At 40.0% G+C, this 22,645-nt stretch overlaps 1 protein-coding gene across 2 annotated transcripts; it reads left to right on the top strand.

The window, feature by feature from the left end:
- The first annotated feature begins 268 nt into the window (after positions 1-268).
- LOC140479058 (SLAM family member 5-like) lies at positions 269-18,695 on the top strand. 2 transcript variants are annotated; one of them, XM_072572870.1, is made up of 7 exons: positions 489-514; positions 3,378-3,439; positions 4,179-4,268; positions 4,973-5,329; positions 8,788-9,069; positions 11,763-11,858; positions 16,898-18,695. In XM_072572870.1, the coding sequence occupies exons 2-7, from the start codon at positions 3,421-3,423 to the stop codon at positions 16,933-16,935; spliced, it is 882 nt and encodes a 293-aa protein (XP_072428971.1). In that variant the 5' UTR covers positions 489-514; positions 3,378-3,420; the 3' UTR covers positions 16,936-18,695. The 2 variants fall into 2 exon arrangements, with proteins under 2 accessions (XP_072428973.1, XP_072428971.1); XM_072572872.1 differs by lacking the exon at positions 3,378-3,439 and having other exon boundaries at positions 269-514.
- Positions 18,696-22,645: the final 3,950 nt, after the last annotated feature.

Genomic DNA, 22,645 nt, shown 5'->3' on the forward strand with positions numbered 1-22,645 from the left:
GAAAGAGTCAGCCCATGGATCTTAAACTACCATTAGTCTAATGACACCAATTCCAAAGCACACACTAAACAAACTATTTCTGTAAAACAAGAATTCTGAGTCCTTTAAAATTACTTTTTCATTTACTCAGTCTTTTACAGTGAGTTGACTAATTCCAGACAGGTATTGACAGGAAGCTCAGCTCAGAATAAATTTGGAAACAATGCCAGGTTACACCCTAACTGAATACTTGTTGACTGAAAATAAGGTTGAAAAGGGAGCTGCGGATTGTTAAGTTGCAGACGAGTTTACATGATGTTCAATTGGATATACTGCAAATGGAAGAGTTGGTCAGCACGTGGACCTTGGGAGCAGCCCCTGGACATGAGCTTGTGGGTGTGAACAGACAGAAATGAGTGTGAGTCTGAATTAGAGTTATTGCTCAGTCATTGCCACTCACAGACTTGTTACACATTTCACAAAGGAGCTGGCAGAAAACCACTAGGAGAAAGACAAATATCAGGAAACTATTCAGGTGAGTTTCTACAATGTTTCTCGTTGCGCTTGGAGGAGGAAATGGGGAAAAGGGAAACGGAGAGAGACAGAGAAGGGAAGAGAGGCTCAGCTAATTCTACTCTGTGGGCAGTATCGTACAGACATTAACTGATTGTAGGAGCAAGACATAATTGCACTTATTTTTTTTTCACGAGCCTGGGACATCTCAAAGCAATTTACAACCAAAAGAGAAAATGCTGGAAAATCTCAGCAGGTCTGGCAGTATCAGTAAGGAGAGAAAAGAGCTGACGTTTCAAGTCTCACTGACCCTTTGTCAAAGCTAAAACAAAAGGGAGAAATAGATAGGTATTTATACTAGGCTGAGAGAAGGTGAGGAGAAAATGAGGACTGCAGATGCTGGAGATCAGAGCTGAAAATGTGTTGCTGGAAAAGCGCAGCAGGTTAGACAGCATCCAAGGAACAGGAGAATCGACGTTTCGGGCATGAGCCCTTCTTCAGGAATGAGAGAAGGTGAATCACTGGTTCCAGAAGCAAAGGTAGCAATAAAGAGGTGATAATGACAGTGCATAGAGAGATTATAGGAAGATTAGGAGCTGTGAATGATCAAGGCTGAAGCCAGTGCGATGTGACAAAATGGGTGGGTGAAGCAGAGGCAAAATGGAAAACAGGGGAGAAGGGTAGCAAATGGGGAAGAGGAGAGGAAAAAGGTGATGAGAGAGTGGGGAGCGAGGGAAAGAGAGACAATCAAGAAATAAGAGGTACAGAACAGTGGAAAAAATATATTAAAAATAATTAAAATTGTGTAATTGTGCGTGAGTTTCAGTCTATGTACACCAGAGAATGCAAGTGATTGTCAGTCTGAGAGATTGCAAGAGTACTTTTTTGGCTGTGTTAATCGTTTGAGCTTGTCTGTGTGTGTCTGTCTGTGTGTTTGTGCGCAATCTGGACTTGTGTCTCAGTGTTCTATTTGTTTGCGGTGTGTGGAGCATTATTCAATAACCGGATACAATCAAACAAGTAGTGATTTTTAAAAAAACCAATAATTTATAGTTGGTGTCAACATAACGCATTGTCTGTGAGCCAAATCCCGTTTTCTCGTGTCATCAATTTGGCACACTTTCCTCATTCCTGAAGAAGGGCTCATGTCCGAAACGTCGATTCTCCTGTTCCTTGGATGCTGCCTGACCTGTTGCGCTTTTCCAGCAACACATTTTCAGCTCATCAGCCACATTCCCATTGCTTGTGTGTGTGTGAGAGAGAGAGAGCACACCAGAATGAAAGCGGCTGTTTGTATCACATTGTATATGAGACTCTGAGTGAGTGCGATATGAATATGTAAACCTTGATTATTGTCCTCCAGCCATTGAGACCAGAACCTTGTGATTGGAAAGTGAGTGTTAGCGACTTACCCAAAATGTAACCTTTCTGGTGAAGGGATAAAAATCAGCAATATTTTCCTGTTTTTCTTTGTCAGTGATTCACGCACCAAAGTTTGAAGTGATATCAAATTTCCGCTCAACACAAATGTGGTGATCTATTCATTTTTCTATGTGACAACATGTCATGTGGGAGAAACTACACCATCTTCAAAGATGAATATTACACATGGCAGCAAAGTAACTGCATTCGTCCATGACAACTCTTAAACTGTTGTGGTTCTGTTCGCCGAGCTGGGAATTTGTGTTGCCAATGTTTCGTCCCCTGTCTAGGTGACATCCTCAGTGCTTGGGAGCCTCCTGTGAAGCGCTTCTGTGATCTTTCCTCCGGCATTTATAGTGGCCTGTCTCTGCCGCTTCCAGTTGTCAGTTCCAGCTGTCCACTGCAGTGGCCGGTATATTGGGTCCAGGTTGATGTGTTTGTTGATTGAATCAGTGGATGAGTGCCATGCCTCTAGGAATTCCCTGGCTGTTCTCTGTTTGGCTTGTCCTATAATAGTAGTGTTGTCCCAGTCGAACTCATGTTGCTTGTCATCTGAGTGCGTGGCTACTAAGGATAGCTGGTCATCTCATTTTGTGGTAGTTGGTGTTCATGGATGTGGATCGTTAGCTGTCTTCCTGTTTGTCTTATGGAGTGTTTTGTACAGTCCTTGCATGGGATTTTGTACACTACATTGGTTTTGCTCATGCTGGGTATCCTTCGTCCTGGTGAGTTGTTGTCTGAGAGTGGCTGTTGGTTTGTGTGCTGTTATGAGTCCTAGTGGTCACAGTAGTCTGGCTGTCAGTTCAGAAATGTTTTTGATGTATGATAGTGTGGCTAGTCCTTTGGGTTGTGGCATGTCCTCATTCCGTTGTCTTTCCCTTAGGCATCTGTTAATGAAATTGCGGGGGTATCCGTTTTTGGCGAATACATTGTATAGGTGTTCTATGTAGTGGACAAAATCCCATGCAAGGAATGCACAAAACACTACATAGGACAAACAGGCAGACAGCTAACGATCTGCATCCATGTACACCAACTAGCCACGAAACAACACGACCAGCTATCCTTAATAGCCACACACTCAGATGACAAGCAACATGAGTTTGACTGGGACCACACTACTATTATAGGACAAGCCAAACAGAGAACAGCCAGGGAATTCTTAGAGGCATGGCACTCATCCACAGATTCAATCAATAAGCACATCGACCTGGACCCAATATACTAGCCACTGCAGCGGACAGCTGGAATTGACAACCGGAAGCGGCAGATTGAAACCACTATAAATGCCGGAGGAAAGATCACAGAAGCGCTTCACAAGAGGCTCCCAAGCACTGAGGATGTCACCTAGACAGGGGACGAAACATTGGCAACACAAAATCCCAGCTCGGTGAACAGAACCACAACAACGAGCACCTGACCTACAAATCTTCTCCCAAACTTTGAACTCTTAAACTGCACAGAAGTTCTGGAACTCGCAGGAAGTTAAAGAAGAAAGAAAATGGTATGCCGTCCTGTTTCAAAGGTGGGTTGGGGTTTGAGAGTAATTAAATCTAGCTCTAAGTGGCTTTTGGTGTGACCAGTTCTGGAGTTGTGTGTGTAATTTTTGTTTCCTTATCGGTTGGAAAGGAAGATTCACTAGATTGATTCCTGCGTTAATGGGGCTTCCTGTGAATAAAATTTGGTTGAATTGGATTCTTTTTCCTGGAATTTCAAAAGGCGAGAGGTTATTTTTTTTTGAAGATGCAAAATTCTGAAAGGGTTTAACGTGCCCCTCCGTCCTGAAGAGTATGAAGACAAGGGAAATAGCCTCAGTACTGGGGTGAGGGGGAATGGTCCCAGCACAGGGGTGAGGGGGGAATGGTCCTAGCACAGGGGTGAGGGGAGAATGGTCCCAGCATAAGGGTGAGGGGGATTGGTCCCAGCACAGGGGTGAGGAAGAATATGTATAGGGGTTAGAGATAATAATCTTATTATGGAGGAGAAGGGTAATAGTCTCAGCATGGGGAATTCACCATTGAGGCTGAGATAGTGAGAGATTTTGTCAATGGTTGTGAATGTTTAAAATTCTCAAACTCTGACGGTATTTTGCTCAGCTATTGAGTATATTCAATTATGAGATCGTTAGATATTTGGACACAAAGGCGGATTGAGAGATCTGAGACTGGAGGATGGGGAATTGGTGTTACAATTGAATAGTCATCGAGATCTTATTGCTGGTAGAGCAGAATGAGGCACTATTGTTATATTTTCTCTTTTTTAAGGATCAGCCTTCCTGGATGAAGAAAAGGACAAGAAATGGAAAATGAAACCTTCAACTTTGTTGAACCTTCAGAACTTCAAACTTACCACAGGTAACACATGTCAATATAATGTTAATAGTGACAATCCATCCTACAATTTACAATGCATATGGAGAGGGAAGGTTAATCGGCCAACAGCAACATATACATTTAACTGAACCAGTAAAATGTGGCTGCTGAATGGAAAAATAAGAGCTCACCCATCCTGCTCACTTCCTCTCCACTTATTTCACAAATATCCATGATGTGGAGGAACCGATGTTGGACTGTGGTGGACAAGTTAAAAATCACACAACACCAGGTTATAGTTCAACAGGTTTATTTGGAAGCACTAGGTTTTGGAGCACTGCTCCTCCATCAGGTAACTGCTTAGTGCTAGTGCTTCCAAATTAACCTGTTGAGCTATAACTTGGTGCTATGTGGTTTTTAACAAATATCCATAGCATTGCAGCTGGAGTCCAAGCTTCTCCCATGTTGGAGCTCACCAGTACAGGAACTACATTCAGAATCCAATAACCAGTGAATCCCTTCAGCTCTCATTAAACATCCCCATGGTTTCGTCGCTAAATTATTGCATCTTCCATCAGAGGTTTAGCATATACCCATCTCCTATCTTGGTATTCTATCTTTAAACAAAATCAAGCTTAAAAAAACCTGTTCCTCCACCCTCTCTTGCCAGGATTTGATAATGCATTTTATCATTCTTTGATTAACAGCAAAAACTGATTTGCACAATCTATGTTTATGTTTTACAGTGGTTCATTTGTTTGCTCTGTGTGAATCATTGCTCTCTGTACCTGATACAATCACCAATGCCACAACAGGAGAAAAGGTCCTGTTTCCTTTGCAGTACCAAGGCAGCGATCAGTACGATGTCACGTTTAGTTTGAGATTTCCACTAAGTTTTAAAATTTTCACATGGAAGTCCAGCAATCCAGAGAAATTGCACATTGTGCACCCACTGTACAGGTACAGAGTTGAAATCCATGCAAGTTTTGTGGTGCTTTATAATGTACAAGTTAATGACACTGGTGAGTATGAAATACATATTGACTACTTTGGAACAGAACTGAAAAACCGTGATCAAAGTATTTTCAGGATCCAAGTATTTGGTAAGTGTTTAAAACTTGATTGTCTGTTAAATTTGATAATTTTAGTAATGTCAACCTTTCATTGAAGCCTTAAAGGGTTCAGGATGTAAACTGTACTGATGTTTAAAAATCTATTTCTTTATTAATTAAAGATATGAATTAAAAGCTGCACATAATAACAATAGTGAAATATGTACATTTTGAATCAACTAATCATTTGCCACAAACTTAAAAGCAGTAATTTCATTAATATGCTATTGTGAATCTTTGATATATCCTATTTCATACAGACAGGTTCAGTGGGATTTCAGCTTATTCTACCAATATTTGGCACAAACTACAGAACCATGAAGCATAGTGATTGTTATTTCACAAAGAGCTATTGAATTCTGTCTGTGAAGCTTCATGCTTCAGTGGTCAATCCACATCACCCTTGACCAAGTTCCCATTAATTTAACAAAGAAACATGATGAAGCATGTTGTTCCATAGGGAGTGGCATTGAGCATTGGTGTTACTAAAGACATATTAGTTGAAAGGAAAGAATATTTTTAATGCAAACATTAATTCAGTATTCCCTATTCAAACTTGGGTTATAGTCTGAAACTTACCAGAAATCAACTAATGTAACTTTTGGTGAGTTTCAAGGCCTGTGTGAGGCCTAGTGGGTTTTCCTAAAATTTTGTCCCAAATTCACCTTATTATGGCATCCCACTCATTATATTCTCTCACTCATCATAGGCTGACATACTCGTCATTCCCATCGTACTCTGGGAAGCTTGAGGCTGGTGCCATCTTTGAAAGCCAGCCATGTACATGATCAATGATTGGCAGTGTGGAGTTGCCAAACATTGTTCACATGGTGGGATAGCAACCAAAACTCAATGCTTCTCAGAGCACACATATAGCACGATTGACACATCATTACACCTTCAACAGCACCTTTCCACATACATCACACTAATCGCCAAGGCATACAGCTTACCTAACTTAGCTGGCTGTATCCCATCTTATAACACTTCCTGAATCCCTGCTACTCTTTCCCCAACGCCAAGTGTAGCCCAGTATCTTACTTTTTTTCAATGTGGGACAATCACATAGAGGAACGCTTTCACCCACTTCAAAACAATCACCATTATTCACCGATAGCTAAAGCTAACAGGGGAAAAAAAAGAATCTGCTTTTGCCTTTTGGAACAGAAAGGAATTGTGTGCCTATTGAACACCACAATTTTATAGTTGATGAATGATCACTGCACCCAGCTCTCATCTACTAGAACCTGATGATAATGAAATCCAGGCTGGCTTGTAATGCTTGATGCTGCTGCACTCTATTTGCTAAAGCTGATGTCCCTCCTCCTCTTCAATGTCCTCATCTAACTCCTCGGACTCTAACTGCTCCCGCTGGCCCAGCTCATGAACCTCCATCACACCCACTCTTTGTCTGTTCTAGTTGTGCACAATATGCAAGGATTACTTGGCATATTCTGTCAGGAATAAACTGTAAGCAACATTCCCCCCACCCTGACCCACCACCCCACCCCCAAACACATCCAAGTATCAGAAACTGATCTTCAGGATACCTATCATGGCTTCACCATGGCTCTGGACCAACACTGGGCTGCAATGTATGATTCTCAGCCTCAGTCAGGGAGTGGCATAACAGAGTCATCAACATGGTCACAGAGGAAATCCCCTGTCCATTAGTAACTGTCCATGCAAGGCATCTGGTCCCTCAAATGCAGCTGGAACATGAGCATTCTCAAGAATATATATCATGACAACTCCGTGGTGACTGGCACAGACTTCCTAATCATAAATGATTTTCACATTGGTCCCGTTTTTGTTTGATAAACTCAGCTGTGTTATGATAAGGCTCTCTCCATGAATTGTGTGTGCACCTAAACCTGGGCAAAGCCACCTGTGTTGCCAAAATCAACTCAATGAACTTCCGCACTGACCTTGTCAGAGGGAAACAAGCTAAAATAATGTGATCTGGCACAAATGGCATCAGTAACAGCCTTGACACTTTTGTCAATGGATGATTGAAATTAGCTACAAAGGTCTCCAGTAGGCTGGCAGAAGGAGCCCATTTTATAAAAGTTCAATGCAGCTGGCCACCAGGGTAAGATGGACACCCACTCCATGTTACACATCCTGCTCCAGCAATTAGTATAGGTCTGTGATAGTGCCATGGAGCAGTGCTCAGTTTGAATCAATACTTTGCCTCATTTGTCTGTGGGAAATGACACTGAGAGTGATAAGGCCTCCTGTACCTCTACTGTGACATCTGTATCTGTATGTGGTAACTCTTCAGCACTTGAGATTACACAGCACTGTGCCATGCAACAGCATAGTTACCCATCCCACCAATGATCACCTCTGGCAAGTATTAAAAGCAGCCAGACTCTATATTTGCATGAAAAGAAAGTTAAGGTGGCAGTACTGAGAGCCTTTAAGCTCTGGCTGAGGAGGTAGCATGCTAAAGGACAAAACAGGCAGGAATATTGAGAGTATCCTGGTAGGTGCTCATAGGGCAAATGAGCAGCCTGAGATGCACCCTGGTCTGTCCCAGGATACAAACTATACTTCTAGCAGCTTTGTTATGATGCTGTCTGACCTGCTGCGCTATCCCAGCCTCACATCTATTGACTCAACTTTGTTATGATGATGGCCACTGCCCCAAAGTGCATTTCTGAGGTATAGGCAGTGTTCTGTAAGTGCTGTGGAGATGGACCATGATACATAGAGACTGGCAGATGACAGATGCCAGCATCCAAGGACATGAGCTGCAGCCAGTCACTGCGATTGTTGGTGTGTGTGTGTCCAAGATAGATGCCAAGGCATACAAGGCTACGAGGCAAGTGCTGGAAAAATTGAATTATAATAGTTAGGTGGTCGTTTTTGACTGGTGCAGACTTGATGATCCAAAGAGCTTTCTTCTGTGCTGTAGACCCCTGTGACTCTGAGTCAATGGAGGCCTATAGAAGCAGGTGGCAAGCTGGAAGCTAGAGGTACCTGCTTTGATTTTCATATCAATAATTCTCAGTGGATTGTTTCTGTGAAGTGGAAAGTAGAATAGGAAATTGCATTCTTAATGAGGAAAGGTTCGGCCCTCCTGAGGCTGATAAAGAGCAATAAACCCTGTTAATAGGCAACTCTCTGTTCCTGAGTGAGAGATCAAGGTCTCACTTGACTTCTCATGCAATTCTCCCTAATTTTTCCCCAAAGTTTATGTCGTTTAGACACTTATAAGATTCAGCCCAATGTCTCCCACTCAGTGCATCTTCTGACCTCCTATTATATTTGACCATCAGTCTTTAACGTTAATTCATTCAAGACACTGAATGAAAAGGAAAGGCGTACATTTGGGTTTTGGGAAATCACAGCTCTCAGGAATGTCCCACAAGACAGCATATTCAATCAATTTTTTAAGTGTGATGACTATGTTGCGTAAGTTAATTATCATCTATGTATTGCAGAACCAGTTTCCCAGCCCCTGATAAAGATTCATGACAACTGTGTGAATTCGCCAAATATCACTTTGAGCTGCTCTGTCTCCAAAGGAACTAATGTCACAATTTACTGGGAAAAGATGTCCTTGTCTGGGGTTTGCAGCAAAATACATGCTAGAGAAGCACTTGTGATCGACTGTGTGAGTGAAAAGGAACAACATGAGTACAGATGTATAGCAGAAAACCCAGTCAGTAATGCAACCAGCAACCAAGTCACTTTTAACCTACATGAAGGAATCAATCTCAAGGGTGAGAAATTAGAACAATGACCAATACTGTAATGACTCTTTATTTATATAAAAAAAACAGAAAATGCATCTTCGCATGTGTGTAGAGAGGGAAATATGTAGTTAATGTTTTTGGTCTGTGATCATCCACCAAAACTGGGTTATGTTGGAGATATGATAGATTTTGAGCAAAGGGTGGGAAAAAGACAGAAGGGAGGTCTGTGACAGGGTGGGAGGGTGGTACAAAAGACAGATTAGAATGATGGAAAGGTTAGTATTCCAACACCAAGTAGGTCACTCATCTAAACAACTTATGTAACATACAAAGGACACAAAGGTTAGATTTTTTCAGAAATTCAAAATCTTCCACTTCATCCAAAACCCAGCTTTTGGACTGAAAAATTGTTTCTTTGCTTGGCATGAAACACCTTATGTTTTCACGCTAACAAATGTCCCCGAAAGCCATTTGAAAACTGCTAAAAATCAGACAGAAGTCCCTGACTAATTGTCCCCATTTGTAGATCGATCTAAACCCAACCTAGTACAAGATCACAGTTGCTATCAGGATACACACAGTACTCAAAACATGGCACTTGGAACTCAACCCAACTTTGTTAAAAATTGTTCTGAAAATTCAATTTGTTAATTGCCTGTTAACCTCTGAAGAAGGGTCACTCGACCCGAAACGTGCTTTCTCGCCACAGATCCTCCCAGACCTGCTGAGTTCCTGCAGCAATTTATATTTCTGTTTCAGATTTCCAGCATCTGTAGTTCTTGGTTTTATATTATTGCTAAATGTCTAATTTAACTGGTCTTTCTATGTCTTTAAGGTGACCACATCAGACAATTGTGTGTCTATGTATTTAAGACACAAGGACAGTTTTAGCTGATAAGATTCCGGGTGCAGCTTGTCACTCCCATTCTCACACACTGTTTGTCAGAATGCAATTAAAATCCACTTTAAAATAATTACTAAAACTAATTTGTATAAATTAATAAAAATAAATCAAATATTCACCAACGATTAATAAAACTAGTATCACTGAAGTTGCTTTGCTGCTGGTTGTTATTCAATTTATTTTGTCACTATTTTGGAATTGTTAATTGTGGCTGTGTGCCAGCACAGGATTTCTTCTTTACTTTGTTAGACCAGCAAAGTCGATGAATGTGTAATAGATCACTAAATCTATCAAGATAATTGAGCAAAATCTTAAAACTAAAATCTAAATCTCAAGATTACTTACAGGCAGGAGTTCATCCCAGAAGTTCATGGATTGTTGACCCCTACTCCTGCATTTTAAAGACACCAGATATAGTATGTTAAGGTCAATTAATGGCCACCCTATAGAAAGGTGTCCAACAGCAGAGTGCAATAAAGTGAAGAACTGTGATTGCTGGAAATTTGAAGCCAAACTAAACACTGCTGGAGAAACTCAGCAGTCTGGCAACATCTGTGCAGAGAAAGTAGAATGAACCTTTTGGGTCCAGTAAGTGCAATGTGCATTTAATGAAGGCAGAACATTCAGGAGCAGAGGGAACAAGTCATAAACCAGAAATGATTGATCATGACCTCCCATTTAAAGGAACCCTGGTGTAGGGTTGTGGCTGCAATAGTAGAGTTGCTGTTCTAGAGGCTGAAGATAGAAGACTGAAACTTTTAACTTTCAAATCTCTTAACTTATTGGAGTTGCAGCAGCAGCAGGTAAGAGCTTGTTTTTACATTTTGATGACTATTGTTCTTGTAGTGCATTATACAGGACTCTTGCCAAAGACAAAATTTGAGTACCCCTGTACCATTCCCCTTATGAATAGCAAGCATTTAGAAACTCACTTCCTTTGGACTCGCAGAGGTCAACAATTTCAACACATAAATTCTGCCCCACTGCAGCCTCATAGCACCAGGGATCCGGTTTTGATTCCAGCCTCAGGTGACTGTCTGTGTGGAGTTTGCACATTCTCCCCCGTCAACGTGGGTTTCCTCTGAGTGCTCTGGTTTCCTCCCACACTCCAAAGATGTGCAGGTCAGGTGAATTGGCCATGCTAAATTGCCCAGTGCTAGGTATATTAGTCAGGTGTAAATATAGGGTAGGGGAATGCGCCTGGATGGGTCAGTGTGGACTTGTTGGGCCGAAGGGCCTATTTCCATACCGTAGGGAATTGAATCTAGATATTTACAGCTTATTATCATTTTTTTGAAACCAAAAGCAAACTCATGCTTTTCAATATCTGTCCAGTCATAAAACTCTGACAATGAAAACAAATTTGCATTAACTTTTCAGGAAGCCTCTCTTACTAGTTCAAAAAAATTAATGGTTCCAGAAATATTGGCAGTTCAATTGTTAAAACCTCTCATACACACATACCAAAACCTACTTTCCACTAATTCAAAATTCAAATACTAAAATAAGCAATATTAATCTGTTTATAAATCACACATCTTACATTCACATAAGGAATATTTACATTAATCAGTAAAAGATAAAATAAACATGTCATGAAAGAGTTAAAAACAGAAGCGTAAGGATATAGAATACCTAACCAGAAAATGGTGCAAGGCAACTTCAGAATGTTTTTTAAAAGACGTGGAGAAAGGATTTAAAAGTGTATGGAATAAAGTGGGTGGAAATAAATAAATGAGATCATATCATAGAACTTCCATGAGTCTGAACTGAATAGTCTCCTTCTATTTCATTAAATTCTGTGAATCAATTTTAGGTAAAAGAAATCATTATGTGGTCCTGATTTCTGTGGCGATGGTAGTTCTGGTTTCAACCATTGTTTACCGCTGGAATGTTTTCCATTGTAAAACTGGTGAGTGCAACATTACAAATTAATCACTGTGATTTTTTGGGATTGATAATTGACTTTAAGCGGCTCCTTTAATATTCTCACTAACATTTTGGCAATGCAGTCGCACAGCAAGATTACCGTTTGTATTTGTGTTTGCATATGAGCGATTTAGAGTCACACAGAAGAAGAATTGCATGGATTCAACAATGTCCTCAAGCTTCAATATTGCACCATTAAGTTTGAAACTATAACACTCAAAGACAGCATTAATTTCCTGGTTCTCACTGTATTTAAAGTGGCACAAAACAATATTTATACCTACAAACAAAAGATTTTTTAGAAAACAATGCGGACAAACTTTGATAGACTAAAAGTCATCATGCTAAACATAACGATGGCACAGTGGCTCAGTTGTTATTATTGCTGCCTCACAGTGCCAGGGACCCGGGTTCAATTCCAGCCTCAGGCCACTGTCTGTGTGGAGTTTGCACATTCTTCCCATGTCTGTGTGGGTTTGCAGTCCAAAGCTGTGCAGGTTACGTGAACTGACCTTGCTAAATTGCCCATAGTGTTCAGGGGTGTATAGTTATGTGCATTAGTCAGGGGGAATGTAGAGTAATAGGGGAGTGGATCTGGGTGGGATACTCTTTGGAGGGTCAGTGTGAAGTTGTTGGGCCAAATGGCCTGTTTCCATGCTGTAGGGATTCTATGATAACATTCTGCCAGCTGGTGAGGTCACAGCTAAATGGTTGCAGGTTTATTTCTAACAGAGTCACTACACCTCAGATAATTCACTGTACGCAAGGCCATTTGAGATGTGACAGAGCAGAAATGCAAATTGCTATGGAATAAACCTGTTCAGTGTTAAATTATTCAATTGACACAGTGTTCATTACAATCACATTCACTACTGCTTTGTTAAAAGGTTTAAAACCTCTCACTTACTCCTGCAACTCTTCTTCCCCCACCTCCCCACCAAGCCCCTTGCAAACCTTTTTGCAACGCCCAGTCCCTGAACCTGGTCACCCCTCTTTGCAACTTAATTTCTTCACAGGATTTGTTTCCCAAGTCTCATTCTCTTCACTTCCTATCTCATCCAATCCCATCCCCTGAGCTTTGGCTTCACTATTTCCAGCCTTGATAGTTCAGCTTCCTCCATCCCCACTTGCTCTAGCTTCACTGGCTCCTTGCCCCAGCTCCTTTTGCCCAATCACATCTCACATTCCTGCTCCTCCTTCAATCCCAGGCAGCTCCTCTCCCATGTTTGCTGCTGATGGGTTTACTATTCCCAATCATTACAGATTGCCGGATTGAACCAGCCTGTGATTTGAGGAGCAGTTATTCCCGATTCTTTCCAAGCTATATCCAGGAGAGGCTTTTTGCTGTGACTGAATTTTCTGGAGTTTTTTGGGGGATTCTATGGAGGAATTCTTCCAATGCCCCTGTGTATTCTAAACATCAGTGTGAATACGTGTAGCTTCTAGCACATACATATGAATCACACTGCAAGCCCGACTTGATTATCTTAAACTGGTTTCCAAGTCATTCTTAGCACAGTCCAGATTATTTAGTAGGTGCTATTCAATATTTGAATAACATATAATGTTCAACACTGTATTCAGGCTTTTGTACAAAGTGACTGGTTGAGGTGTTTTGAGAGACCACCACCCCAGCTGCAGAGGCTAGGACTATGCTAAGACATAGCGATGGCAAAAGGAAGATGATGACTTCCTGAGTGCACAGAGGTGACTTTTTCAGGTGACTTTTCCTTTTAAATATCTGTTCACGTTTCCTCATCAGTTGTGTGACTGAATAATATCTTGGCTGCAACAATAAGAATGAAAGTGCAGAGACTGGCCATCCTTGTAATGTTTTATGACCCAAGATGTGAAGTAAGCTGTGAATGCACAATGTGCAGGCAATGGGAACTTAGAGACGATGATTGTTAGTTAGGCAACTGGAGTGAATCTTTGCAGACTGCAGTGCACTGCTTGTGCATCACATCCATTAAAAGGCTTGATTCTTGATTCGTGTGATATGTTCAAGGCAGCTTTGGACCATGATTGTGTTTAGTCCACACAGTAAGTCAATGTATACTGTGAACACAGGAGTGTTTCACCTATACTGTGTGGCTGTCTGTCTAATACTATTGCTCCTTGAAAGGTCCCATATCACATAAAAATGGAGTCCGCTCCCTCACAGAATGAAACCCATACTCCACCCACTCTTGGGTAAGATGGCAGCCATTTCATTCTTGCTATTTGGGCAAGAGGCTTCATGATTAAATCACAGACTGAGCCTCTCAATCGAGTTAACTCCCACCATGTCAACTCAGTTGGCTTTGATCTCGCCACACGCCCACCCAATCTGTTTATTTAACAGTTCATCTCCTCACTTTACCCCTGAGTCCTAGACATACTGATCCTATCCTCGTGGATTATCCCCATGCTCTATCATCTCCAGCCTTATACCGTGAGTTGCTCCCCTTTACAATTCATATCCCTTCTGCATCCCAGCCTGTTTCCTCCAGTTGCCATAGCTGAGTTCACCAATTGCCCTACCATAGGTGCGGCCCCTTTCACTTTCACTGGGCAAACATTCAGGACTGACATTGGTCCGCATCTCAGCTAACTTGGAGAGAGGCCCTGACTGTTGAGTGAGTAGACCCCTGATTGATCTACTCCTACTTCCTGTGATTCCATGGATTGGTTACGTTGGACCCATAGGCCTGACCATGGCTCACTCTTATGTTGTGAAAAGAGACCCATGATGCTGAACACCTCGAGTGCCCAACTGACCATGTACACTTCCCATTATGATTTCCATAATGTTGTCAGGCCTGATACACTAGAAACATTTTTTTGATATCATGTGGATTGAATCAAATTGGTTGAAGACTGAGAGCGGTGATATTGTGGGTTTCAGAAGGAAGATGGGATGTGTCATCCACTCAGCACTTTTGGCTGAAATGGATGTTATAGTTTCACAAGGTTGACACCTCATTTTCCATTATGCCTGGTGTTGTCCATTTGCATAGTTTTTTCAACCATGTGTTGATCTCCTGGCTTGATGCTTACAAGAGGATTAATGTTTTTATTCAAATCGAATTTGAATGGCTGTGTGTTGGAAGATTGAGCTCCTAAGAAGAATAATTTTATCAGAGGTTTTTGATTGGGTGTGCTGTTAAATTTTACAGATTCATGATCATCCTAAAGACAACTTAATATTATTATGAAGTTTGTGTGTTCTGATCATTACTGAATGAATGGGTTTGAGGAGGAATGGAAGGTATATGTCAACTATAGAGAAGATATGGATGGGCTACTGAAGGATGGAGGAGACGTGGGGTCTATGGTGGGTGAATGGTTGTGTGAGTTACGAAGAAGAGAAGTAGGATGGCTTTCACTCATACCCCTAACTGGACCAATGGGCGAATTAACTGAGGCAGTCCTTCCAAAATGCGTGGCTTAGCATCTGCTGCATTTGTTCCAACTACAGACCTGGTTCAGGACGAACGTCATGACCAGAACCCAGATGAAAATCCCCTATTTGTTATAGTTCCAAACAAGATGCCCCAAATTATTAAAATCCTATGTATTCACCTCTCAGTTTATCACAGCAAGGTTAATTTATAAAGGAAACTCTTCCCTTGTGGATACCTTTCTTTCAGATTGATTGAATTTATGCTTTAAAAGGAGCCATTTTAACCAGGCTTTCTTGATTTAACAAAAATGAGTAAATTAGTTACTGAACAGGAGTAGAAATAATGAGGAACACACACACACACACACACACACATTCTGATGAGGAATGAATGTCATTCCAAATAAGGATAAAAGTCAAATATGTATGAATTATTTTTGAGTTATTCATGAAAAGTAGATGGTACAATGTCACAGCTATTACCTGGGATAGCATGAGTACTATTGACATCGATAGTTGAACAGTTGATTTTGAGATCCTCGTCTTATTTGCAGGTTGACTGAAGTTCTCTTTGTGGTTCCTTTCGACTGTGAATGGCCAGCAGCATTCTAATGAAAAGTGCATCTTTTTCTCTTTTACTTGCAGTGCAGGGCTGCTTTATGGCCATTTTCAAACTGTTTGAAGCTCCACGTTTGGTATAGGTGTGACATTCCATGGATCCATAGACGATGCTGCCCAGACAGTGAATGAATTTATATCACAGTTATCTTTTAACTGTAGCAGTTCTTCTTAAAATAAAAGCAAATGTTGGAATTTGAAGTTCAATAAATCCATAACTATCTCCAGGTTCTGATCAATTGTCACGGCAGGTTCTGTCTTGAGCCTGTCACTACTACAAATCTAACAGGGTGGCTACTACTAAGGAGGTATTTTTACAATGTCTAGAAATGACCTGATGTGATTCCTGCCTGAAAGAGGAAAATCCAGCCCATTGTTTGTGAGACTAGATTGCGTTGGGATATCTGGTCGGTATGGATGGGTTGGACCGAAGGGTCTGATTCCATGCTGTACATCTCTATGATTCTATAATCAAGTAACCAAAGCCTGCTATAATTAACTACAGTGCATAATCAATTTTAGAGTCAAACAGAAAGGGTTGTAACTAGTAATGCCACCAAATTCAATGAGAACAGAAACAACTGGATAATTCCTCTGGCCATTGTGACTAGCATCACTGAAAGTATTCTCTACCTGATTTGACATCAAACTCTTCCATTCTAATCTACACTTCCATCTCAAGCCCATTGTCTGAATGGTTAAGGTTTGCATACTTGCTCACTGAGGATCTAGGTTTCTTGTTTCTCCTGTTTGTGACAGTCAGTTCACACTTGCAGTATGCTGCCAGGCAAAACCATTAAAAATCTAATAATGGAAAATAATGCTAAATTCCCTCATGCAGTAAATTGTGGCTCAATCAAACTAATTACACGATGACTCCAGAGGAAGTGATTTCATAACCCCCCCCCCCACCCCCCGTTGCAAATTTTTGTATTGTTTTATTAATATGTGAAGAAAAATTTGGATTAAAAAAGCTACTGAATTATGTTAATAATGTAAATAAATTAATTTTCTTTTAGGGTCAAGTAACAGATCACAAAGTGGCGACCTCGTGTAAATTGGTCATCTCCAACAGTTTTCAGTGTGACGTAATAAGGTTCACATAAATCATGATGATGTAACTTATCAACAGACAATCTAACAGTAATATGGAAGATACCAGTCTAGAAAAAGCATGTGGAGAGAGAGGTCTTGGATACTATACTAGTGAACTATATTCGAGAACTTACTACGTACAGAGATAAGTAAAGGAGTGACAAAAGAATTTGAAGACCCTTATTTAGTGTTCAAGGAACAAGAAGCCTCGGGGACCATATATGTGCAGACACCTATAACTCAAGCTACTCCAGACCAGTATCTCAATGTGCAGATGGCAGTATTGCCTTAAAGCAGGAAAAAAGCACTGAGTAGAACTTATTCATCTGAAGTTGGAAATCCCCCTGGGAAACTAACTCTGCAAAAATTAGAATGTCGCTAAGTAATATGTCAAATTAAACTCCTGGTTTGGTATTTCCTGAAATGCACTCCCAGAATATGTTCATGATATTAAAGAAATTGCAGCTCACTTCAAAAAATGTGAAACATTCTTGTGCACAGTATCTGGTAAGCATTTTAAAGTTGTTACGATATTCATAACTTTATCTGCATTATTGTAATATACATATCTACATTTCAGTTGATACTGCAGTTTATATAATAGGCAACAAAAGTAATATGTAAAGTACATGTAAAGTGGTTCAACACTGCCATTCAAGAAGAATAATAGCACACTGAAATAGGTCAGTTGTTCAAACTTGTCTGTGTAAGTATTTATGCTGAAATCCACATGAAATCTCACCCAAGCAACACATTTCTATTCCTTTCTCCCTTGTGTTCCTCTTAAGTGCTACTCACATGAACCTTACAACACCTAGCAGGTTTCACATTCTCACCATACCGAGGAGTGAAATTAAATAAATCAAACTATCTTCTTCATATAGAGCTGCCTTAATAATATTTTCCTTTATTTCACACATTTGTTATAAGGTATTACCTACAAGCTTGGGTCCGCCTTCAATACCTTTGTGGTTTCAGTAGCAGCTATATAAGATGTCCAATTATTTGACTTCTTATGAGAAATGAATCATACTGCCATCTATCTATTTGCGTAATGGAGCAATGCAAATGGAATAATAACACTCCCTTGTGATCTGGGTTATATATATTTGTGCCTGTAGCTCACAAGCTTCTTCAATTTATCCAAAATTGGACTAAGCAAGCACTTGAGAAGTTCAAATATTTTGCAGATTCATCTCTCATAAAGTCAAAACTTGAAACAAAGGCAACTTTTTAAAAATGGTATGTCCTAACATTAGCAGCATAAAAACGTATTTCTTATTTTGAACTTTCAACAAAGTTTGTTTCATTATCATTTATATTGTTTGTACTTTCAGGTTTGTAATGTGTTAATTTGCACCATATTGGCTTTCACATGGAATTGCTTATAATTCAGAAGGTATTGTTTTATAATAATGAGTGCAGTGCACCGTGTTTTAATCTACTGCTAAGACAGCTATATGGTTACACCTGTCCCTTTAAAGGAGCAAAGCTGAAATGTTATAAAGAAGGATTATTTCAGATAACAGTTCATAAAATTTCAGTGTCTAAAATGCTGCCAATTTTATTGAAAACCACATTTTTAATTCTTTGATATCGGGTGTGTGAGAGAAATGTATTGACCTTTTACTCATATTGACGAATTCAATTTTGAGGTATGCTATTTAATCTATATGACCTATTGTTTTACAACCTTAAACTTTCATTTTAAACAAAATAAAATATTGGTCACTATTTTCTTCTTAACTACACTATGTATTTGTAAGTCTTTATTGCTCTGTCTCTGATTTTTTTTAGATTAGTTATAGTGTGGAAACAGGCCCTTTGGCCCAACAAGTCCACACCGACCCACCAAAGCCAACCCAGCCAGACCCATTCCCCTACATTTACCCCTTCACTTAACACTACGGGTAATTTAGCATGGCCAGTTCACCTAACCTGCACATCTTTGGACTGTGGGAGGAAACCGGAGCACCCAGAGGAAACCCACGCAGACACAAGGAGAGTGTGCAAACTCCACACAGTCAGTTGCCTGAGGCAGGAATTGAACCCGGGTCTCTGGCGCTGTGAGTCTGTATAAAATGACTGTTAATATTTTAACTCTGGCTTGGTTTGGCCAGTTTCCTTATTAAAATAGGAAGAGTGGTGTAAAAATCACAACCTAAAAGTCAATACCCAAAAATAAATCGAAACAAAGAGAATTTTAAAATCAAGACATTGCTTGACTAGGAACCAGTGTAGTACAAGTGATTGTTGACAAGGCCTTTGGGGTTTAGTGTGTTAAGACATGGCAAAAGGGTATTGGATGAACTTAGCTTTACAGACAGTAGAATGTGGGAGACCAGCCAAGAGTCTATTGGACTAGTCAAGTCTGGACAGAATAAAAGTTTCAGCGATGAACTGAGACAGGAATGAAGTTAAGCAATCTTATGGAAGGCGGTAAAGGAGTGTATTAGCAAAGGTACAACTATGCAGTAGGAAGCCAGTCTCAAAGTCAAATATAACACCATAATTATGAAGAGGAGGTGCTGGTGTTGGCCTGGGGAGGACAAAGTTAAAAATCACACAACACCAGGTTATAGTGACCAGCTTTATTTGGAACAACTAGCATTCAGAGCACTGCTCCTTTACCAGGTAGCTGTGGAGCAGGATCATAAGACATAGAATTTATCGCACAAGATCATTGTATCAGTTGCATGACATTATGATCTTGTGCTATAAACTCTGTGTCTTATTTTCCTGCTCCACAGTTACCTGATGAAGGAGCAGCACTCTGAAAGCTAGTTCTTCCAAATAAACCTGTTGGACTATAACCTGGTATTGTGTGATTTTTAACTTTGACCATAGTTATGATCAGACTGCTGCCAGTGGGTGGCAGAGAAACAGAAAATGGAGCAAGGAATGAAAAAGATGGCATCAACTTCCCAGTGTTTAATTGGAAGAAATATTTGCTCATTCAGTATTGGATGTCAGATCAGCAGTTTTAGCTTAACAACAGTGCAGATGTCAAATCAGGTAGTATTGTGGTAGAGCTGGATGTTATCATTGGACGTGGAAACTACTGCAGCGATTTCAGACGATGCAGCCCTGGGGGAACAATCCATTAAGAATAGCTGAGTCAAAATCCTGGAACATTCCCCCCCCCAGCATTGTGGCTGTATATACACCACTTGGACTGCAGCAGTTCAAGAAGGTGGTTCATCATTACCTTCTCAAGAGCAGTTAGGGATGGGAAATAAATGGTGGTCTAACCAGCAGTGTCCACATCCCATGGATGAATTAATATCTTAAAAGAAAGAAAATGATTCAAATAGAGGAAGACTGCAGAATGCTGCAGTGTTAAGGAATCTAGTTATCTTCCTGCATGACTCACAAAATGCTAGCACGCAGGTCAGGAAATTAGTCAAAAACAAGCGGCATATTGACTTGTTATGCAAGGCCAATGGAATATAAATCAAGCAAGTTTTGCTGCTACTGCCCAACAGATAATGCACTTGGGGCATTGTGAATGATTTGGGTCTCCTTACCAAAGGTAAAGAAGGGATGTATTTACATCGGAAGTAGTTCAGAGGAGATTCACTGAGCTGATTCCTAGGATGAAGGCATTGTCTTCTGAGGAAATGTTAAGCAGGTTTGGCCCACAATTGTTGGAATTTGGAAGAATGAGGGATCATTTCTACTGGTGCATGAGATCCTGGGGGGGTTGTGGGTTTGGTGCAGAGAGATTATTTCCACTCATGGGGGAGTCTAGAATCAGGAAGTATAATTTGAAAATACTGGAGTTCTCATTTGAGATTTACATGAGCAATAAGTTCTTCTCTCAGAAGGTCGTGACTCCCAGAGATTTCTTCCTCAATAAGCAGCGGAGAATCTCACTGAATAATTCAAGGCTGTGTCAGGCAGAACTTTGATTGACAAGGCAGTTAAGGGTCACCGGTGAAGTGCAGTTGGAACCACAATCTGATCAGCCATGACCTTATCAAAAGGCAGAGCAGGCTTGATAAATCAAAAGGCCTACTTCCTCTCCTATTTTGTATATTCTTATATTTGTACCGTCTTTTAGTCCCATTTGTGTTCCTATTAATTTTGTTTATCCAGTAATAGATTTAACTGGCTCTCCATATTGCCCATTGAGTTTCAAATATTTTAATTTTTTTTGTATTATCTATCATGTGGACAGATACAAAATACTTATTCAAATACTCAGCCATTTCATTGTTTTCCATTATTAATTCCTCATTCCCATCCTCTGAGGGACCAACCTTCCTTTGAATGTTTCCCTCCTCAATGGAACATGCCTTATTGAAAGTTGTGACATTTGAAGCCATGTATAATGCGTTGGGTTGGATCCCTGACAAGAAATGTATAGCATGAATGTCAAAGCTGTTGAAAATGCGCCAAGGCACCTCGGATTACAACACCCTGTTTGGAGAAAAATTGATTTCCACTGCATTTTCTGGAATAATAAACATGAAATTTTTTTTTGCAAATGTTATGAATAAAGTATGTTTTCACAGAAAAAAAATCAATACATATATTTTGCATCCACGCTGTCTGTCTTTTTATGGACTCCACTGCCTTTTATTTACTGGACCTGGAAGCAAAACTTTAATGAATGGAATTTTGATAATGTGCATCAGCAAAAGCCTAAAAAGGTGAAGGTTTTAAATAACTATTCATTTTTAAGGTTTAAATAAAAATATCTTCTGTAGAGGCTGCAGATAGAAAGGAGAAGCAACTCAATGGGATAAATTTAGGAATACAGAGAAATGCATTAAGAATAATTATAGAGGCAGAGCTATTTGGAAAGAAAAACAGCTACAAGTGAGCAAAATATAAAATGTTCTCTGTATAACAACAGGTTCAAGACTATCAGAAACATTAAAATTCCATGCCTTTGGAACTGAGAATAGGCTTAAAATCATAACTGTCCTGAATGGTTGCTCAACCTAAATGCTTACAAAGTGAAATATGAGCAATATATTCTCATCAATGTTCTCCCAGGTGAAATCAAGCTCAATAAAGACTAAATATCTTTTAAAAAAGAATTTTTATGGAAAGCTTAAGGATTAATTTAGAAGGTATGTGGGTATGCACCTGAACTTCTATAACTTCCAGTGATAGGGACCAAGTGCAGGACAATGGGAGTGGACTGATTAGTTGATTTCACAATAGCACAGACATGATGGCTGAGTGGTCACCTACAATAGTCTAACTTTTCTTCTATATTTTCTAGTTATTCTATATACCTGAAAAAGAGGAATGTACAATCATGTGGTGAAAGGGTTGGAGAGTGGTAGTACATGATTTGTTCCTTAAGAGGAACTGCACAGACATGCACACAGTGGTTTTCTTCTGTACAGTATGGTAATAGCTCTACAATAATTATAACAGAATGCTATGAAATACTTGGCAGATTACTGAGGTATTGATTCACAATGAGGGAGTTATGTGAAGAGTGGGTTAAAATATGTAAGTGGGAACAATAATCATTCCCAAAAAGTATTTCCTGTTAATTATCACTGTTGTTTGTGTGAGCTTGCTGGGTTTGAGCTTGTTAGGTGCTACTTTTCACCTATTACTGCAGCAACTATACTTAAAGGTAGTTCACTGACTGAAGAACTTTCACATGTGCTGATACATATTCAATAAATGTAAGTACTTTTTCTAAA

This window comes from Chiloscyllium punctatum, chromosome 6, assembly GCF_047496795.1.
Source record: "Chiloscyllium punctatum isolate Juve2018m chromosome 6, sChiPun1.3, whole genome shotgun sequence".
In the NCBI taxonomy this organism is placed as follows: Eukaryota; Metazoa; Chordata; class Chondrichthyes; order Orectolobiformes; family Hemiscylliidae; genus Chiloscyllium; species Chiloscyllium punctatum.

Bases quoted from the DNA above. Each gene is read 5' to 3' on its own strand.
- LOC140479058 (XM_072572870.1), top strand. The intron at 5,330-8,787 runs GTAAGTGTTTAA...TATGTATTGCAG, and splicing joins TTTCAGGATCCAAGTATTTG to AACCAGTTTCCCAGCCCCTG. The intron at 11,859-16,897 runs GTGAGTGCAACA...ATTTTCTTTTAG, and splicing joins TGTTTTCCATTGTAAAACTG to GGTCAAGTAACAGATCACAA.